At 41.0% G+C, this 16,892-nt stretch overlaps 1 protein-coding gene across 5 annotated transcripts in view; it reads right to left on the bottom strand.

Annotated features, from left to right (window-relative positions):
* Positions 1 to 16,892, bottom strand: part of ARHGEF28 (Rho guanine nucleotide exchange factor 28) — a 330,335-nt gene that overhangs the window by 72,479 nt on the left and 240,964 nt on the right. For all 5 annotated transcript variants that reach the window (XM_067031143.1, XM_067031144.1, XM_067031142.1 and 2 more), the window contains 6 exons: positions 13,522 to 13,577; positions 12,397 to 12,445; positions 10,155 to 10,299; positions 9,951 to 10,078; positions 8,585 to 8,725; positions 4,968 to 5,215 (listed from right to left, as the gene is read on the bottom strand). In XM_067031143.1, the coding sequence (XP_066887244.1) occupies positions 4,968 to 5,215; positions 8,585 to 8,725; positions 9,951 to 10,078; positions 10,155 to 10,299; positions 12,397 to 12,445; positions 13,522 to 13,577 (767 nt within the window). The remainder of the gene's footprint in view (positions 1 to 4,967; positions 5,216 to 8,584; positions 8,726 to 9,950; positions 10,079 to 10,154; positions 10,300 to 12,396; positions 12,446 to 13,521; positions 13,578 to 16,892) is intronic.

The following is a 16,892-nucleotide window of genomic DNA, read 5'->3' as shown; positions in this document are numbered from 1 at the left end:
AGATTCAATGCAATCCCTATCAAACTACCAATGGCATTTTTCACAGAACTAGAACAAAAAATTTCACAATTTGTATGGAAACACAAAAGACCCTGAATAGCCAAAACAATCCTGAGAAAGAAAAACGGAGCTGGAGGAATCAGGCTCCCTGACTTCAGACTATACTACAAAGCTACAGTAGTCTAGAGAGTATTGTACTGGCACAAAAACAGAAATACAGATCAATGGAACAGGAGAGAAAGCCCAGAGATAAACCCACGCACATATGGTCACCTAATCTTTGATACAGGAGGCAAGACTATACAATGGAGAAAAGACAGCCTCTTCAATAAGTGGTGCTAGGAAAACTGGACAGCTACATGTAAAAGAATGAAATTAGAACACTCCTTAACACCATACACAAAAAATAAACTCAAAATGGATTAAAGACCTAAATGTAAGGCCAGACACTATAAAACTCTTCGAGGAAAACATAGGCAGAACACTCTATGACATAAATCACAGCAAGATCCTTTGTGACCCACCTCCTAGAGAAATGGAAATAAAAACAAAAATAAACAAATGGGATCTAATGAAACTTAAAATCTTTTGCACAGCAAAGGAAATGAGACCAAAAGACAACCCTCAGAATGGGAGAAAATATTTGCAAATGAAGCAGCTGACAAAGGATTAATCTCCAAACTATACAAGCAGCTCATGCAGCTCAATATCAAAAAAACAAACAACCCAATCCAAAAATGGGCAAAGACCTAAACAGACATTTCTCCAAAGAAGATATACAGATTGCCAACAAACATATCAAAGTATGCTCAACATCACTAATCATTAGTGAAATGTAAATCAAAACTACAATGAGGTATCACCTCACACCAGTCAGAATGGACATCATCAAAAAATATACAAACAATAAATGCTGGAGAGGGTGTGGATAAAAGGGAACCCTCTTGCACTGTTGGTGGGAATATAAATTGATACAGCCACTATGGAGAACAGTATGGAGGTTCCCTAAAAAACTAAAAACAGAACTACCCTACAACCCAGCAATCCCACTACTGGGCATATACCCTGAGAAAACCATAATTCAAAAAGAATCATGTACCACAATGTTCATTGCAGCTCTATTTACAATATCCAGAACATGGAAGCAACCTAAGTGTCCATCAACAGATGAATGGATAAAGAAGATGTGACACATATATACAATGGAATACTACTCAGCCATAAAAAGAAACGAATTGAGTTATTTGGAGTGAGATGGATGGACCTAGAGTCTGTCATACAAAGTGAAAATAAGTCAGAAAAAGAAAAACAAATACTGTATGCTGACACATATATATGGAATCTAAAAAAAAAAAAAAAAGTGGTTCTGAAGAACCTAGGGGCAGGTCAGGAACAAAGATGCAGATGTAGAGAATGGAATTGAGGACACAGGAAGGGGGAAGGGTAAGCTGGGACAAAGTGAGAGAGTGGCACTGACATATATACACCACCAAATATAAACTAGATAGTGGGAAGCAGTTGCATAGCACAGGGAGATCAGCTGTGGGCTTTGTGACCACCTAGAGGGGTGGGATAGAGAGAGAGGCACAAGAGGGAGGAGATATGGTAATATATGTATATGTATAGCTGATTCACTTTGTTATACAGCAGAAACTAACAGACCACTGTAAAGCAACTATAGTCCAATAAAGATGTTAAAATAAATAAATAAAATAAAATGAAGACACCTCATTAACATAGCAAAAGACACTTTTTATCACTCAGCACTTAGGAAATTCAAGAGTTTTAAGAGCTCTGTGCCTATGGAATCAAAAGAAAAAAAGCTTCTGATGAACCTAGGGGCAGGACAGGAATAAAGATGCAGACGTAGGGCTTCCCTGGTGGCGCAGTGGTTGAGAGTCCGCCTGCCGATGCAGGGGACGCGGGTTCGTGCCCCGGTCCGGGAAGATCCCACATACCACGGAGCGGCTGGGCCCGTGAGCCACGGCCGCTGAGCCTGCGCGTCTGGAGCCTGTGCTCCGCAAAGGGAGAGGCCACAACAGTGAGAGACCCGCGTACCGCAAAAAAAAAAAAAAAAAAAAGATGCAGACGTAAAGAATGGACTTGAGGACACGGGGAGGGGGAAGGGTAAGCTGGGACAAAGTGAGAGAGCAGCATTGACATATATACACTACGAAATGTAAAATAGATAGTGGGAAGCAGCTGCATAGCACAGGGAGATCAGCTCTGGGCCTTGTGACCACGTAGAGGGGTGGGATAGGGAGGGTGGGAGGAAGACACAAGAGGGCAGAGATATGGGGATATATGTATATGTATAGCTGATTCACTTTGTTATACAGCAGAAACTAACACAACATCGTAAAGCAATTATACTCCAATAAAGATGTTAATAAATAAATAAATAAACTGCAGTACATTCATACTCTGGTATACAACTCAACATTAAAAAGGAATGAACTACTGACATACACAGGCATCTAGATGATGCAGAGAATTGTGCTGAGTGAAAAAAAGCCAATCCAAAAGGGACATACTACGTATATAATCTATATAACATGTATGTAATTTTTTTTTTCGTTCTTTGCGGTACGCGGGCCTCTCACTGTTGTGGCCTCTCCCGTTGCGGAGCACAGGCTCCAGACGCGCAGGCCCAGCGGCCATGGCTCACGGACCCAGCCGCTCCTTGGCATGTGGGATCTTCCCGGACCGGGGCACAAACCTGCGTCCCCTGCATCGACAGGCAGACTCTCAACCACTGCGCCACCAGGGAAGCCCACATGTATGTAATTTATATAACTGGATTGAAATGATAAAATTATAGAAAGAACAGATTAGTGATTGCCAGCAGTTGGGGACAGGAGGGAAGTAGGTGTGGCTATAAAATGGCCAGATGAGGACTCCTCATTGTGATAGAAATGTTCTGGCGTTTTGCTGTATCCCTATCAGTATCCTGGTTGTGGTACTGTATTACAGCTCTGTAAGATATTACCATTGGGGAAAAAATAATTTTAAAATGCCAACCCCTGACCCAATCCTATCAAACAACACATAGGGGTTGGGAGCACAGAATACCTCGTTCTTAACAAGCTTTAGGAGATTCCTATGTACCTGAAATTGGAAAACCACTGCTCTATATCAAGTATGTTCCACATGTTCACAATTTCTCACCAACACCGCAAGTTCTCACTGACTAAATTACCATCATATTCCAGCCCAGCCTCCTGAGATCTATGGAGTCCCCGAGGTTGGAGTGTGGGATTTCCGCAGACTCTCTCATACATCCTTCCAACAGCTTGCTCTCCCTCTGCTCCCACACAGTGCCACTCCTGCAGCCATTGTCTGAGGACTTTGCTAATATATTCTTCAGGAGATAACTCTATTTACATAATATTGGAAGGAAGCCCTTGCCATACCCACTAAGCATGTCCACCAACAGGAACACAAAAGTAGACTTAATCCTTTTCTCTGAATACCAAGGATTTTCCTTTTCATCCAAAAGACCACCAGGCTCACCCTGTATAACAGGCAATTTCCCAAAACTTGTCCTCAAATTCCATAAAATTAAATAAAAAATATATCTGGTAAAGGTGTGAAATTTTTGTTAACTATGAAAGTGACACAAGAATGAAAAAATGTTTTAAATGATTAGAATTAAAAGTCATGATTGTTTGTATCAAGGAAAGAGAGATTATGCAAATACTTTTCAAATGATAAAATAATCTCGCACTTCATTTTTGAATGCACTCACTCGGATTCAAGTTCACCAAGACACAATCAGACATCTTTATTCAAACTGTCTTCCCAAGTACTTGACGGTCTCTTAACCTGGCACTGTGTATGTTTCAGGTGAATGATGAAGATGGAACAGGTCTAGGACTTTAAAGATAATATGCAAAGCAGATAGTGCTTTGATTAGAAACTTATTACTAGTGTGGATTTTTACATTGTTAGACATGAGGAAGAAGATTTTGGGCAATTGTCAGGATTCTTTTTTCTTTTTGTGTATTAAAAATATTTGTATTTAAGCATACTTAAATGTTTAACGTACAGACCAACAGCTAAACTCGACTGGTGTGTGTGACAGGGTGAAACTGATACAAAATTAATATTTTGGAGGGGACATTTTGGCATCTACTTAGAGAACGCCAAACTAAAGTAATTAAGGATAGATCTCCATGCCTTTCCTCAAAATAAATATTTGCCTCACTGTGTTGTGATGGTTAAGTGAGGTCACATAATGGAAGTACCATGAAAGTCCCTGCCATGTTAAGGCTGCTGGATACATGTTATTTAACTTCTGTATTAGCATGTTTTAAATGCAGAGCCTCTTTCAGAGAGATCGGGGACCAATACAAATTGTCAAAAGTAAGGTGTTTGTTTTTTTTTAACTAGGAGAGTGGCACAGCCCATTCTCACTGATGCTTCAAACATCCCAAGCACCTAAAAAGTGCCTCCTTTGAGTGAGATTTGCTTGTCTTATCCCCCAGGCATGAACTCCAGGGATTTCATGATAATAGATCTGCCTCACTCCTCCTAAAATTAGGCAGCACTTATCTTGGAGATATTGGTGAGACTATCACGGGCCACTCAGGAAGGTATGTTACTAGAAAGTCCATTACATCAAGAAGTCTAAGTAGGGAATTCCTTGGTGGTCTAGTGATTAGGGCTCCACGCTTTCACTGCCGAGGGCAAGGGTTCAATCCCTGCTTGGGGAACTAAGATCCTGCAAGCTGAACATTAAGTAAATTTTCTCCAGGCAAGTCCTGTGACACACAGAAGAGTCACTGGCTATTAAAAACTCTCAGACATCGGTCATACACACCAACATCAAATAAAAGACAACCAGCTAAACCCATCTGTCAATAATCATAATGAAATCAATTCCAGTTCTCTGCAGGCTCTGAATACTCTAGACAGTCTGCATACCTTTAGGCTTTGAGGTTTTAAGACCTTTAAACCTTTCTCACCTGTTGTACTAGAATATCTCCGATTCGGTTGATGACGAAATTCCTGTCGTTGCCAACACAGGATTCTTGCCTTCGCTCCTTCATACTATAGAAGAAATGCCTGTGGATTTCAAGTAACTCATCTAAACAGGGGAAGATTTTATCCACAGTGCTGTGGTCAAGCTGCAGCTCCTCCTTCATCCCCTTCCTGAAGATCTCGGACATGATGAACAGGGTCTGGATGTGATGCATTTCTGTCTGCATTAGCTCTGAAACAGGTGAAGAGAAACAGCTTTAAAAAAAACAAGTGTCCTCTGATGTTAACTAGATTTACTGTGGTGATCATTTTGCAATATAGACAATTATCATTAAGTTGTACACCTGCAACTAATATAATGTTGTATGTCAATTATACCTCAATTTTTTAAAAAGTATCCCTATTGACCTAAATTAGTAGCTAAACACTGTATGTTACACAAATAAAAAAAAAAGAGGGAATGTTTAGGAATAATAATATTCTTTTACTGTTGAAGTCAGCATTAATTAAACATTTAATGTAAGCTCAAAATATTAAACTATTCTCTTTTTTCCAGACATTATATGAGGATATGTATAAGTCAAGTCCAAGATATAAGAATCCAATGTATCAAACTTTCATAATATAACCAGCTAACATCTTTAGGTATCTTCAGTTGGGAACCAGGTTTTGTTTTCCCCTGAATGCTCTATAAAATGTAACTTAGTTTACCTCTTTTCTTTCTTTTTCCTTCTTTCATTTTTTTTTTTGTGTGTGTGTGTGTGTTTGTTTTTGTTTTTTTTTTTGGGGGGGGATATGCTGGCCTCTCACTGTTGTGGCCTCTCCCGCTGAGAAGCACAGGCTCCGGACGTGCAGGCTCAGCGGCCATGGCTCACCAGCCCACCCGCTCCACGGCACGTGGGATCCCCCCAGACCGGGGCACGAACCCACGTCCCCTGCATCGGCAGGCGGACTCTCAACCACTGCGCCACCAGGGAAGCCCTGTGTGTGTGTTTTGTATTGAGTAGAAGCACAATTAATTTGGTGAATTATGTTGAATTAAATATAATAAAGTTCCTTAATGCATACAACAGTAGGTCCTTTCTATTATTGGATCTGTCTCTGAAATTCCATTTTCTCCAGGAGAAAACAATGTGTCATGATCAAGGAACATCATCAAGAAAGTGAAAAGACAACCCATACAATGGGAGAAAATATTTGCAAATCATGTATTTGATAAGGGACTTGAGTACAGAATATATAAAGAACTCTTATGACTCAACAACAACAAAAAAACCCACTTCAAAACATGCCAAAAATTTGAATAGATGTTTCTCTAAAGAGATATACCAATAGCCAATGTGCACAACATCATTAGCCATCGGGGAAATACAAACCAAAACCACAATGAGACACCACTTTACACACACTACAATAATTGTAAGTTAAAGGATGAACAATAAAGAAGCCTTGGTAAGATGTGGAGAAATTGAAACCCTCATACATTGCTGGTGTGAATGTAAAATGGTACAGCTGCTTTGGAAAACAGGCAGTTCTTCAAAAGGTTAAACATAAAGTACCATGTGACCCCCAAAGTGGGAACAACCCAAAATGACCATCAAGTCATGATTAGATGAACAAAGTGTGGTATATATACAATGAAATATTACTCAGCCACAAAAAGGAATAGAGTGCTGATTTCTATTACAGCATGGATGAACCTAGAAAACAATATGTTAAGTGAAAGAAGCCAGGCCCAAAAAACTAAATATTGTAATATTCATAGGGACATATTCATAGGGACAGAAAGTAGATTAGTGGTTGCCAGGTACTGGTGGGAGGGGACAAAGGGGAGTGACTGCTAATGGGCACAGGGTTTCTTTCTGGAGTGATGAAAATGCTCTGGAATTAAACAGTGGTTGATGGTTGCACAACTTTATAAATATACTAAAACTTTACAAATATACTACAATATAGATTATACACTGTAAAGGGGTGAATTTTATATCTCAATTTTTTTGTGACGGTATCTCAATTTTAAAAATGCATCATGAGAGAAAACAATAATTCACAATTTGTAGGAGCATCAGAAGTACAAGTTCTGGATTAATGAGTATTTCCAAACTCATGTACCTGTTTTGAAAAAGAACACAAAACATCAGCCATGGAGGGTAAACAAATCTAAATGTAGCTTTGTTTATTATTTTATCATAAACAAAACTCTAATTGGGAACTAACTTTAAATTATTATTATTAATTATTGTATCCTACCATATTTTTTTTTTTTTTTTTTTTTTTTTTTTTTTTGCGGTACGCGGGCCTCTCACTGTTGTGGCCTCTCCCGTTGCGGAGCACAGGCTCCGGACGCGCAGGCCCAGCGGCCATGGCTCACGGGACCAGCCGCTCCGCGGCACGTGGGATCTTCCCGGACCAGGGCACGAACCCGTGTCTCCTGCATCGGCAAGCGGATTCTCAACCACTGCGCCACCAGGGAAGCCCGCTACCATATTTTTAATACCTACTCCATACTAAGCATCTACCATATCCGTTAATCCATTTATCTATTATGACCCCCAAAATAGGAATGATTTTCCTTATCTTTGAAGGATTTTCCCTGGAACACAAGACTTTCTGACCCTGAGGCCATGCTGTGAACTACACAACATGATAATTCATCCCAAATGGGTGAGATTATTTTTAATAATATATGAAATCAAGAGATAAATGAAGAAAAATTACAGTATAATATAAATTACATGAGAAATACTAAAGGGGACAGCATTACTCTTTCCAAGGTAGCTCCCACCTGCACAGCCCTAGATGCCAGCACACTACACATCGGCTCCTCTGATCTACAAAACCACCACTTCACACAGGAGAAAAGTGGCCATCGTCGCCACCGGACTTTGTGGCCCATGCTTTGCACACACACGATTAAGCAAAAACTAAGAGTTAATCTCATATTTAAAGTATCTTCTTGGAACCACTTTTTAGCATCTACTTTATACTTGAAAATTTTTTAAACTTCATTTTTTCCTAACTAGTCTATAATCTAACCTCCCTTAATTCAGACGGCCTTCACCCCAAATAGCATGAAATCGTAAAACCTCCCACCGTGGAACTCCATGCTCAGGACTGAGGCACACAATCACACATGGTCCTAAGCCAGGAGCTGCCAGTCCCTCTGCATCTATGTGAGTCGCAGTCTCTGGCTGTGTGCAGGCAAACTACAGGGCCCTGCATGCAGCAGCCCTGACTACCCTACCTTAAAATATATGAACAGTCACTGTGATTCATACAACAGAAGAGGTGAAAGAGTAGAGACCATGCCTAAGTAAACTTGAAAAGGGTAGAAGACATAAAATTTGCTTATACCAGGTACAGACAATGCCTCATTTAAGCCTCACAACATTTTAATCCAGAGTATCATTATCCCCATTTTACAAAAGGAAAAACTGAGGTCCAGGGGAGCTAAATATTTTATCTGAGACCAAATAACTAGGAAATGGTAGAACCGGGATTTGAACCTAGCCTTGAATCCCGGTATGTATGGTTTCAAACGCCATGCACTTTCCTCTGCACCACACTGCTGGAGCCCAGAGAGAATGTTTGAAATGCTTACCAAAAATGACATCCTGTCTTTTGATGACATCCTTCTCCTGCCTACTACAAAAGGAGGGGTCCACCACCAGACTCCAAGATTCTGCTTCAAACCCCTGGGCATCACTGCTGAGGTCACTCCACAGAGACGAATCCACGACATCTAATGTGCGTTGAAGAAAGAAAAGAAAAGCCAGAAGTGGGTGAACACACATAACACAAACAGACCTTCACAAGTGCTCATGTTTATGGATTCATCACCCTAAAGAAACCTGCTATGAACATAGAAACAACTAAGCCAAAATACTGTGATATGCAATTGAAACATCTGAAACCAAACAAGTGAAGTGGTTCAAATCAAGATGGCGCTCACGAAAGCAAAGAAGAATCAGGTATTAAAATACCTGATTGTGTATATGCAAAAAAAAAAAAAAAAACTTGAAGATTCTTTTGTTTGTTTGTTTGTTTGTTTGACTTGTTCTATTTTAGTTTTATTTTTGGTAACCTGCAGAGTCCACGATGTGCTTACAGAATCTAAAACCCACTGATTTCTTTTGCCCTGGGTTGCTTTGCGCTGTTTACTCAAAATTGAATCTTGTACTTGTCCACTTTATTTGCTCTTTACTTGGCTTGCTGTCCTTAATATAAGCATGAAGCAGGGTATAAGGCCTCCAGTCACATGTGAGTACAGATTTTTCTGATAGAATTTGACGACACACATACATCCCTTTCAGGTTAACTAAATTCTATTTGTCCAAATGGCACTCCTTAGAGAGATTCTAGCTCAGAGAAGTCAAGATGTGATGACAATGGATTTAAAATAAGCAGATTCCTGGGGAAGAGTCCACCCCTTTCTCTCAACACTACTCTCCCTTCACTTGGTTTTCCTTTGCCTATTAATACTGCTAGGATACAACAAGAAATTCCCCAGATTGTCCTATCCAAAAACATGTTTTTTAAAAATGCTTTTATTCCCCTAGAAGTAGGAGGCAACATACGGGGATAAATATCTCAGAGATCCAGGCAAGTCCTGAAATATAAATTTTTAATGTATGATCCTATACCAATTCATCAATAGCTGTAAAACATTTTTAAAGAAGAACAAGCACATATTTCTTTCTCTTAATGACATTTATGAAATATTCTTCGGGGAATATGTCCCTTTTAAAAAATGCATCATGTTTCCTTGGTTCCTATCTGGGAGTCTCCTCTGGGGCTCAATTTGCATTGCTTTTAATCAGAAGAACCTGTAGCTAAGTGACACCATGAAACAGAATTCTTTTTAAAAGAATAAAAGAAAACGTTTCCATCTTACATCCTTCAGAAAACGTTCCTTTCGGCAAATGCTCACAGAAACCCAAGTAAATGCAAAGGCGTCTTCTCCTCACCTTCCATTAAGAAGGAGTCCGTGGAGGGAGGTGAGCCCATGGGCTGGAAAAGCTCATCAGACTGAGACCTGCTTCTCCAGGTGCTCCCATCACTTTCAGACTCCAAGGATGCCCCTGACCTCCTGAAGCTAGAAGGACAGGGAGAAAAGTCAGCCCCGGCAGCAGCTCTGAGACGTCAAGGTGTAAGACCACACTGAGCCTTACCTTTCCAAGGTGATGCCTGGAACGCTTCTGGACAATGGATGGACTTGCCCTGCTGTTTCCTTCCTCCCGGTCGGCAACCCAATAGGCATGGAGGAGGAAGGGTGCAAGGAGAGCCCAGGCGTTGGGGCGTCTCTAAATGAAGAATCTGGAAATCAGAACGGATGCTTCATGAGGTTTCCATAGCGGGCAGTAATCCCAACGAGTAAAGATGGTCTCTTAAAAGCCAGTAAGCTGAACACTCCAATGGCCAATTCTAATGTGTCACAAGCCCAGACCTGAAACTAGTCTCCCTGCCACATCCCAACACCTGCTTCAAATGTCCCTTCCAGTTCACACCCTCCTGGTACCCAGGCTGCAGGCCTGCTTCAGCATATCCACTTGGAGACTGTGGGTGGCTGGAATTACACAAACAGACAAGAAAATGGAATGGGGAAACACTGGGACTGCTTGCCCATAAACCACTGCGTGTACTCCCTAGAGCCAGCTTTAAATAGATACAAGGTGTTATTAGCACTATTACTAGAATGTACACTGTGTGTATAAACAAGCACACACACACACACAGAACATGTAAACAGATTGGAACAATGCTGGGGAATCTGTTCTTTATGGTATAAGAATATCAGGCAGATGAAACCTTCAAGCCAAGCTGGGCTGTTCTCTCTCACATATGGAAAATGAAGTGATGCTTCAGTACCTTTCTGGTCAGTTTGAAATGTTAGGGACATGCAAGCATTTACATTTGATGTGTATTAAAAAGTGACTCTCTGAAAATATTTCAATCCTATAATATTATGTGCTTGGCACACACCTTTCTTAAGTAAAGGGGAAAAATACTTATATGGAACCCTAAGATATTACAAAGGATTCGACACATGTATGATTTAATGTTATTCCTAAGTTAAGAGGAGGAACAGATGGTATTCTATCAATTCTAAGATGCTTTTAAATTATTTTCATGCTTAACCTTATGAAATTGAGGAGTATGTTCCAACTGCGGTCAAAAGGACTTCTGATGGTTGGGCTTCCCTGGTGGCGCAGTGGTTGAGAGTCTGCCTGCCGATGCAGGGGACATGGGTTTCGTGCCCGGGTCTGGGAAGATCCCACATGCCGCGGAGCGGCTGGGCCCGTGAGCCATGGCTGCTGAGCCTGCGCGTCCGGAGCCTGTGCTCCGCAACGGGAGAGGCCACAACGGTGAGAGGCCCGCGTACCGCAAAAAAAAAAAAAAAGGACTTCTGGTGAAGAAGCAGGGGAGTAAACAATGTCACACTTGTTACTGCCTGCACTAGTTTACCCTTCTGTAACATCACACACAGTCACATGTCACCATTAATTTGCATATTTCATTGACACCCCCCCCCATTCAAGTGGCTTTTAAAACACTGGTCACACTATGGCAGCATTGAAGTGAAAAGTGACCACAAACTTGCCTGCCACAAGGCAAGCTATGTAATATTTGAGGCAAAAGAAATTGCAAAATTGCTCACATCAAATCAAAGGATTTTCACCCAGGAGGACAATGGTGTGACTGACCCTTGCAAGCACTGTAAAGACTGTCATGGACTGCCAATTATCTAAGAGAAATTGTTTAAATTTCAACAATGTATTAATTCAAGAAAAAGAGAACCACTGGGTTTAAGCATATGCAAACAAAACTCAGGTATGCCCTGAAATTTCAACTGCCATCCTAATGTAGCTGATGAGATCACAGCCTCAGGCATGGCTACTAAAAAGTATCAGGTTGCTCTGATAACCAGCAACAGACACTGATAAGAATCTATAGATTCTCAACTTGAAGACTTTTTCCTAACTTTGTGATTCTTAAGAAGCACATGGTATGTATCGGTCAAGATAAATACGTGCCACTGCTAGGAAAACATAAAATTATGTACATTTAATGTAGTGTTTCTCTTTTCCCCCAAAAGGCTGTTATCAATAGTGCGTATTACACTAGTTCGCATCTTAGAATTGAGGCAACATCATAATACCTCCTCCATTCAGCCTTCCCTAATATAAAGATCATATAGTACATGTGGCACAAAGGCTAGTAGTCTGCCAGAGTTTATGACATTCTTGACTTCTTTGTGTAACTAAAAATTATGCCAATTACACCCAGCATATGCTATGAAAGAAGGAATAATTGGGCAAATGAGAGAACAAAAGGATGGGGTATCTTACATTGGAAAAAAAGTGTCTATGTATGAAACTGAAAAAAGTTCTTGCTGTTTTCCACATCACTTACTTCCAAGAATGGTCTGCGGTTTGTTCTTATTATATTTCACTTGGAATTTCTGTAAAGAACATTAGAAACACAAAAAGTAAGATCAAAGCACCACTGGACTACAAGAATGTCCACAGTTACACAGAACAGGCTTCTTATCTATACCATTTTCTTTGTTATTTTATTTCAAACAGAGGAATTCAAAGCAAAAGACATAAAACACAACAAAGAGAAATATGTTATGACAATGAGATGAGCAAGTTATAAGGACGGTATGCCTCATGAGCACGTCTCAGCAAGATCCCAGCTTTAGTTAAAGCCCGATGGAACCGAAAATCTCCAGTTCCTGTGTGCAAACCCAGGTTCAAAAAGGAGTTCTTATCAGCGCTGCCTTTCTCCTATTTGTTCTTTCTGTTCCTGGCAATTCCTCTCGCCTACAGGACACAAGGACCTTGAGCACTGAAATGTCATCCTCGACTCTGTGACCCGACACAATGTGTGTTCCAAGTAACACAGAGTTGGGGACTCCATGCTTCCCTCTGAAGGAGCATCATGCTCACTGATCTGCATTTCTGGCATGGCTTTAGAGTGGGAGACAAAGGAACGCAATGATAAATACCTCCACCTACTCAAGCCCACCCCCAAACACAGAGAACATTCCTCTAGTCCAGTGGGCCTTACACTGTGGTCCCAGGATCAGCAGCATCACCTGGGAACATGTTTGAAATGCAAATTCTCAGAATCCACCCAAACCTACTGGATCAGGAATTCTGGGAGTGGGGTCCAGATATCTGTGTTTTAACAGGCCCTCCAGGCGATTCTGATGTGTGCTGATGTTTGAGAATTACTGCTCTAGACTTCATTTACATATGCTCAGGGTTTGCACTGGTAAACCAAGCAGGTCCTGACAGAAAGCCTAACCCACCAACATCATGTAGCGCAAATGGAGCGTTCCCTCTACTTCTACAAGTGCATAGTTAACTGACTAGGTATACACTTTGAGCATGTGTTATTTTATCACTACAACGACCACTTTAAAAATAAATCTAGACAGTAATAACTAGTAAATCTATAAACCTAAACAGATAACATGAAGCAACAAGCTGCATACAAGCATGTAATATTCACACACGACTGAGAGATTACCTTGGTACATGGAGAGGCGGCATCTTTACAGCCCTTATGTACATTTGCATTACAGTCTGGAACAAAAGGAAAAGATAGAAACGTGTCCATCTTATTTAAGTTAATCTGCAAAGTGAAATGCATACAACTACATCATGATTTTAAGGGTCATTATAAAAATAACACATAAACATTAAAAATATTTAGAAAACTTAAAAAGGAAAGAAAAAATATTTAAATCACATGTAGCCCCACCAATGGAGCAGAACATCTAGTAATGCTTTTTGCATTAAATTCTATTTTGCCTGATAATAACATGGCTACATCTGCTTTCTTTCCCTTAGTTTGTCTAAATACAAGTGTATCCTTTTGCATTCCTCTACTTTAGATCTTTCTGAAAATTAAACCTTTAGATATTTCTTGTCAGCAATATAATGCTGTATTTTCTATAATCCATTCTGACAATCTGTTTTTTATTTGTTTGTTTGTTTTTTCGCCGAGTGGCTTGTGGGATCTCAGTTGCCTGACCAGGGATCGAACCCGGTCCCTGCAGTGAGAGCACCGAGTCCTAACCACTGGACCACCAGGGAGTTCCCTCTTTGTCCTTTTTAAATTAATATTTTTAGTTATTTGTATTTTATATACTCTTTTACAATTTATATGGCACTCAGCGTTCTCTTTGGATTATTTTGTCCATCTTATTTTGTGCTTTATATTGCTTTCTGTTTTTATTCCTCTCTGGCTTTTTTTTGGATCAATTAAATATTTTTTCTAATTACTTTCTTAATTTTTACAAGTATGGGACATATTTTTAGCTTAATAATTTTTACCCTAGATATTCTGACATTCATATTTAACTTAGTAAAATCTGAAATGAATAGCTTTACGGTCCTTCAAACTACACAAGGATATTTGAATATATGAACCTCACTTCCTCTCCCTCGTACGTGTTCATCTTGTTGTTTTAAGCCCAGTGGACAGTATTATTGTTTTACACTGTCAATGTTCTTCATTCTTTCCTGCATCTCCAGTCTTTTTTCTGGATTGCTTTCCTTCTGTTTAAAGTACATTCTTTAGAATTTCCTGAAGTTCTGTTGGGGGCACACCCTCTGTAGCCCTTCCTCGGTGCCCTTGGGGGACTGGTTCTAGGAGCCCCCGGGGATGCTCAAGCCCCTATATAAAATGGTGTAGTACAATGAATACAGTCGACTCCCGTATGGGCAGACTTAACTGCTGATTGCACTGTTAATATTTTAATTTCCTTGGAGAGATTTTTCCCCTTCTGCACAGGGTCTTATCGATTATGAAACCTGAAATCATGCATGACATACACTTCTGTGTCTGCCTGAGAACTCATGTACTACTATATGCCCTATATTAGTAAGGGACTTCTGACATACTGCAACTGCCTGCTTGCACCCCAGGGGAAAAGCCTATGAAGATGGAAAGAAAGCAAAATGCACAACAATGCTAGAAAAAATGTACTGTCAGGCTCTGAGAGAATTCCTACTAACTAGAGGAAACCAAATTAAAAGAGAAAAGTTAGCAGCTTGCCTACATTTTACTTCACGAAACAATGTGGCCGCATCTCACTGAAAGAAGTAAGGGAATACTTTGCCTGCCCCCTCGTGTCCACAGGCTCAGAGAGCTCCCTGCATGGGGACTACTTCCTGGCAGGCTGCTGTCTCCTTGCCTCTTCTGCCCTCCCACCTTCACATCACCTACCACCACACCCTCATCCTGCCCACCCCCACCCCGAGACGCCGTGTGCAGATGGAGGAGCCGGAGGCTTATCAGAAACTTCAGGAGAAAAATCCTTCCACAAGGATAGCAGGGCTCCCTGAGACCCGTCAAACAGTGGCTGCAGCCCCCTGAGAATCGAGCAAGATGTTGAGCCCACAACCTTCCTCCCGCTGTAGGTCTTCGGCGGCACCTAGCCAACACCTCAGTGGCCAAGGAGCAGAAGACAGGCTGGTCCACGTACTGGTCCTGCAGGCAAACATCAAAATGGCATGGCTCTCTCCTTACCCCAGAACAAGAGAATGAAAGGATAAGGAAAAAAGGAGAAGCTAGGAGGTACCAGAGAACAAAGTTATACTGAAAACTCACAGGAAGAGAAAGCCACTGAATATTGTGAAATCCAGAAATGGAGAAGAAAAGTTTGGATATCTGAAATGTGTCCTCCCTAAGAGACACAAAATAGACATAAACTAGGACCAAAAGGCCATGAAGGGAGTATAGGATGTGACCATAGGCCAACGGGATGACAGGGAACCGGAGCTTTGTGAGACGAGAAAGTACTACAAGGAAGAAAAAAGAGCAAGAGTGGAATTTAAACCAAATTGAGAAGATTCGATGTGACAAAGTATCAAAGCAGTGCTATGAGATTAAACTTGAAAGAGTCCCTCCAGAAAGTGGAGAAAAAGAAGTGTATAATTATCAAACAAGATGTCATACAAATATGACAGATAACAGATCACACTTCTCTAAGGAAGAAATCAGAAAAATGAGGTCAGAAGTAACAACTGACAGCTACAACTGACAAAAACTTTTAGAAAGCTTAAAAAGAACCAAAAAAGGGCTTCCCCGGTGGTGCAGTGGTTGGGTTCGTGCCCCGGTCCGGGAGGATCCCACATGCCACAGAGCGGATGGGCCCGTGAGCCATGGCCGCTGAGCCTGTGCGTCCGGAGCCTCTGTTCCGCAACGGGGGAGGCTAGAGCAGTGAGAGGCCCGCGTACCGCAAAAAAAAAAAAAGATTAAGGTGGTGAAAGTATCCAGAATAAATTGTAAGTGAAAATACCTAGAGACAGGGGAAACGAGAACAGTTGGCTGTCAGCAGTCCAGAGGTGGTGATGAGAATCCACCAGAGCAGAAACAGTTGAGAAAAGAAATGAAAGAGGGACCACATGGACTGGGGTGCCAGGAGGAAGAGGAACTAAGAGTCAACATGCCCAACATTTGAGCTGGTACCATCAACACAGCAAGAACAGCCTTCTGCATGTGGACTGTAAGGTCGATTTTAGACACGTTGGTCTGGGAGACAAGAAGATCTTTGGGCGATGATGCCCACAGACAGGGGGTGACTGGGACAGTCTTGGTTTATACTGCCATAATATAATAATTATATGCCATAATTATAGCTCTGCCATAATGCTCAAATATAGTCACAAGTTACACGGGGGCTCAGCCTCTCTAGGCAACTAGAAATATGGAATTAGAAAGTAAGCAATAAAGATGTTAATCTGGGAAGAACAGGTTTAAGTAAAGTATTTTATAACAAAAGACTGGATGACTATACTTAGAAACAATACCTAGAAAAGAACAAATGCCCAAGAACTGAGTTTGGAGGGTACTCAAAGTTAGGAGAAAGGAGACAATACAGGTGGTAAACA

This window comes from Kogia breviceps, chromosome 4, assembly GCF_026419965.1.
Source record: "Kogia breviceps isolate mKogBre1 chromosome 4, mKogBre1 haplotype 1, whole genome shotgun sequence".
NCBI lineage: Eukaryota > Metazoa > Chordata > Mammalia > Artiodactyla > Physeteridae > Kogia > Kogia breviceps.
Note: the sequence above shows the minus strand (reverse complement) of the source record. Positions and strands in the feature narration are given on the sequence as shown.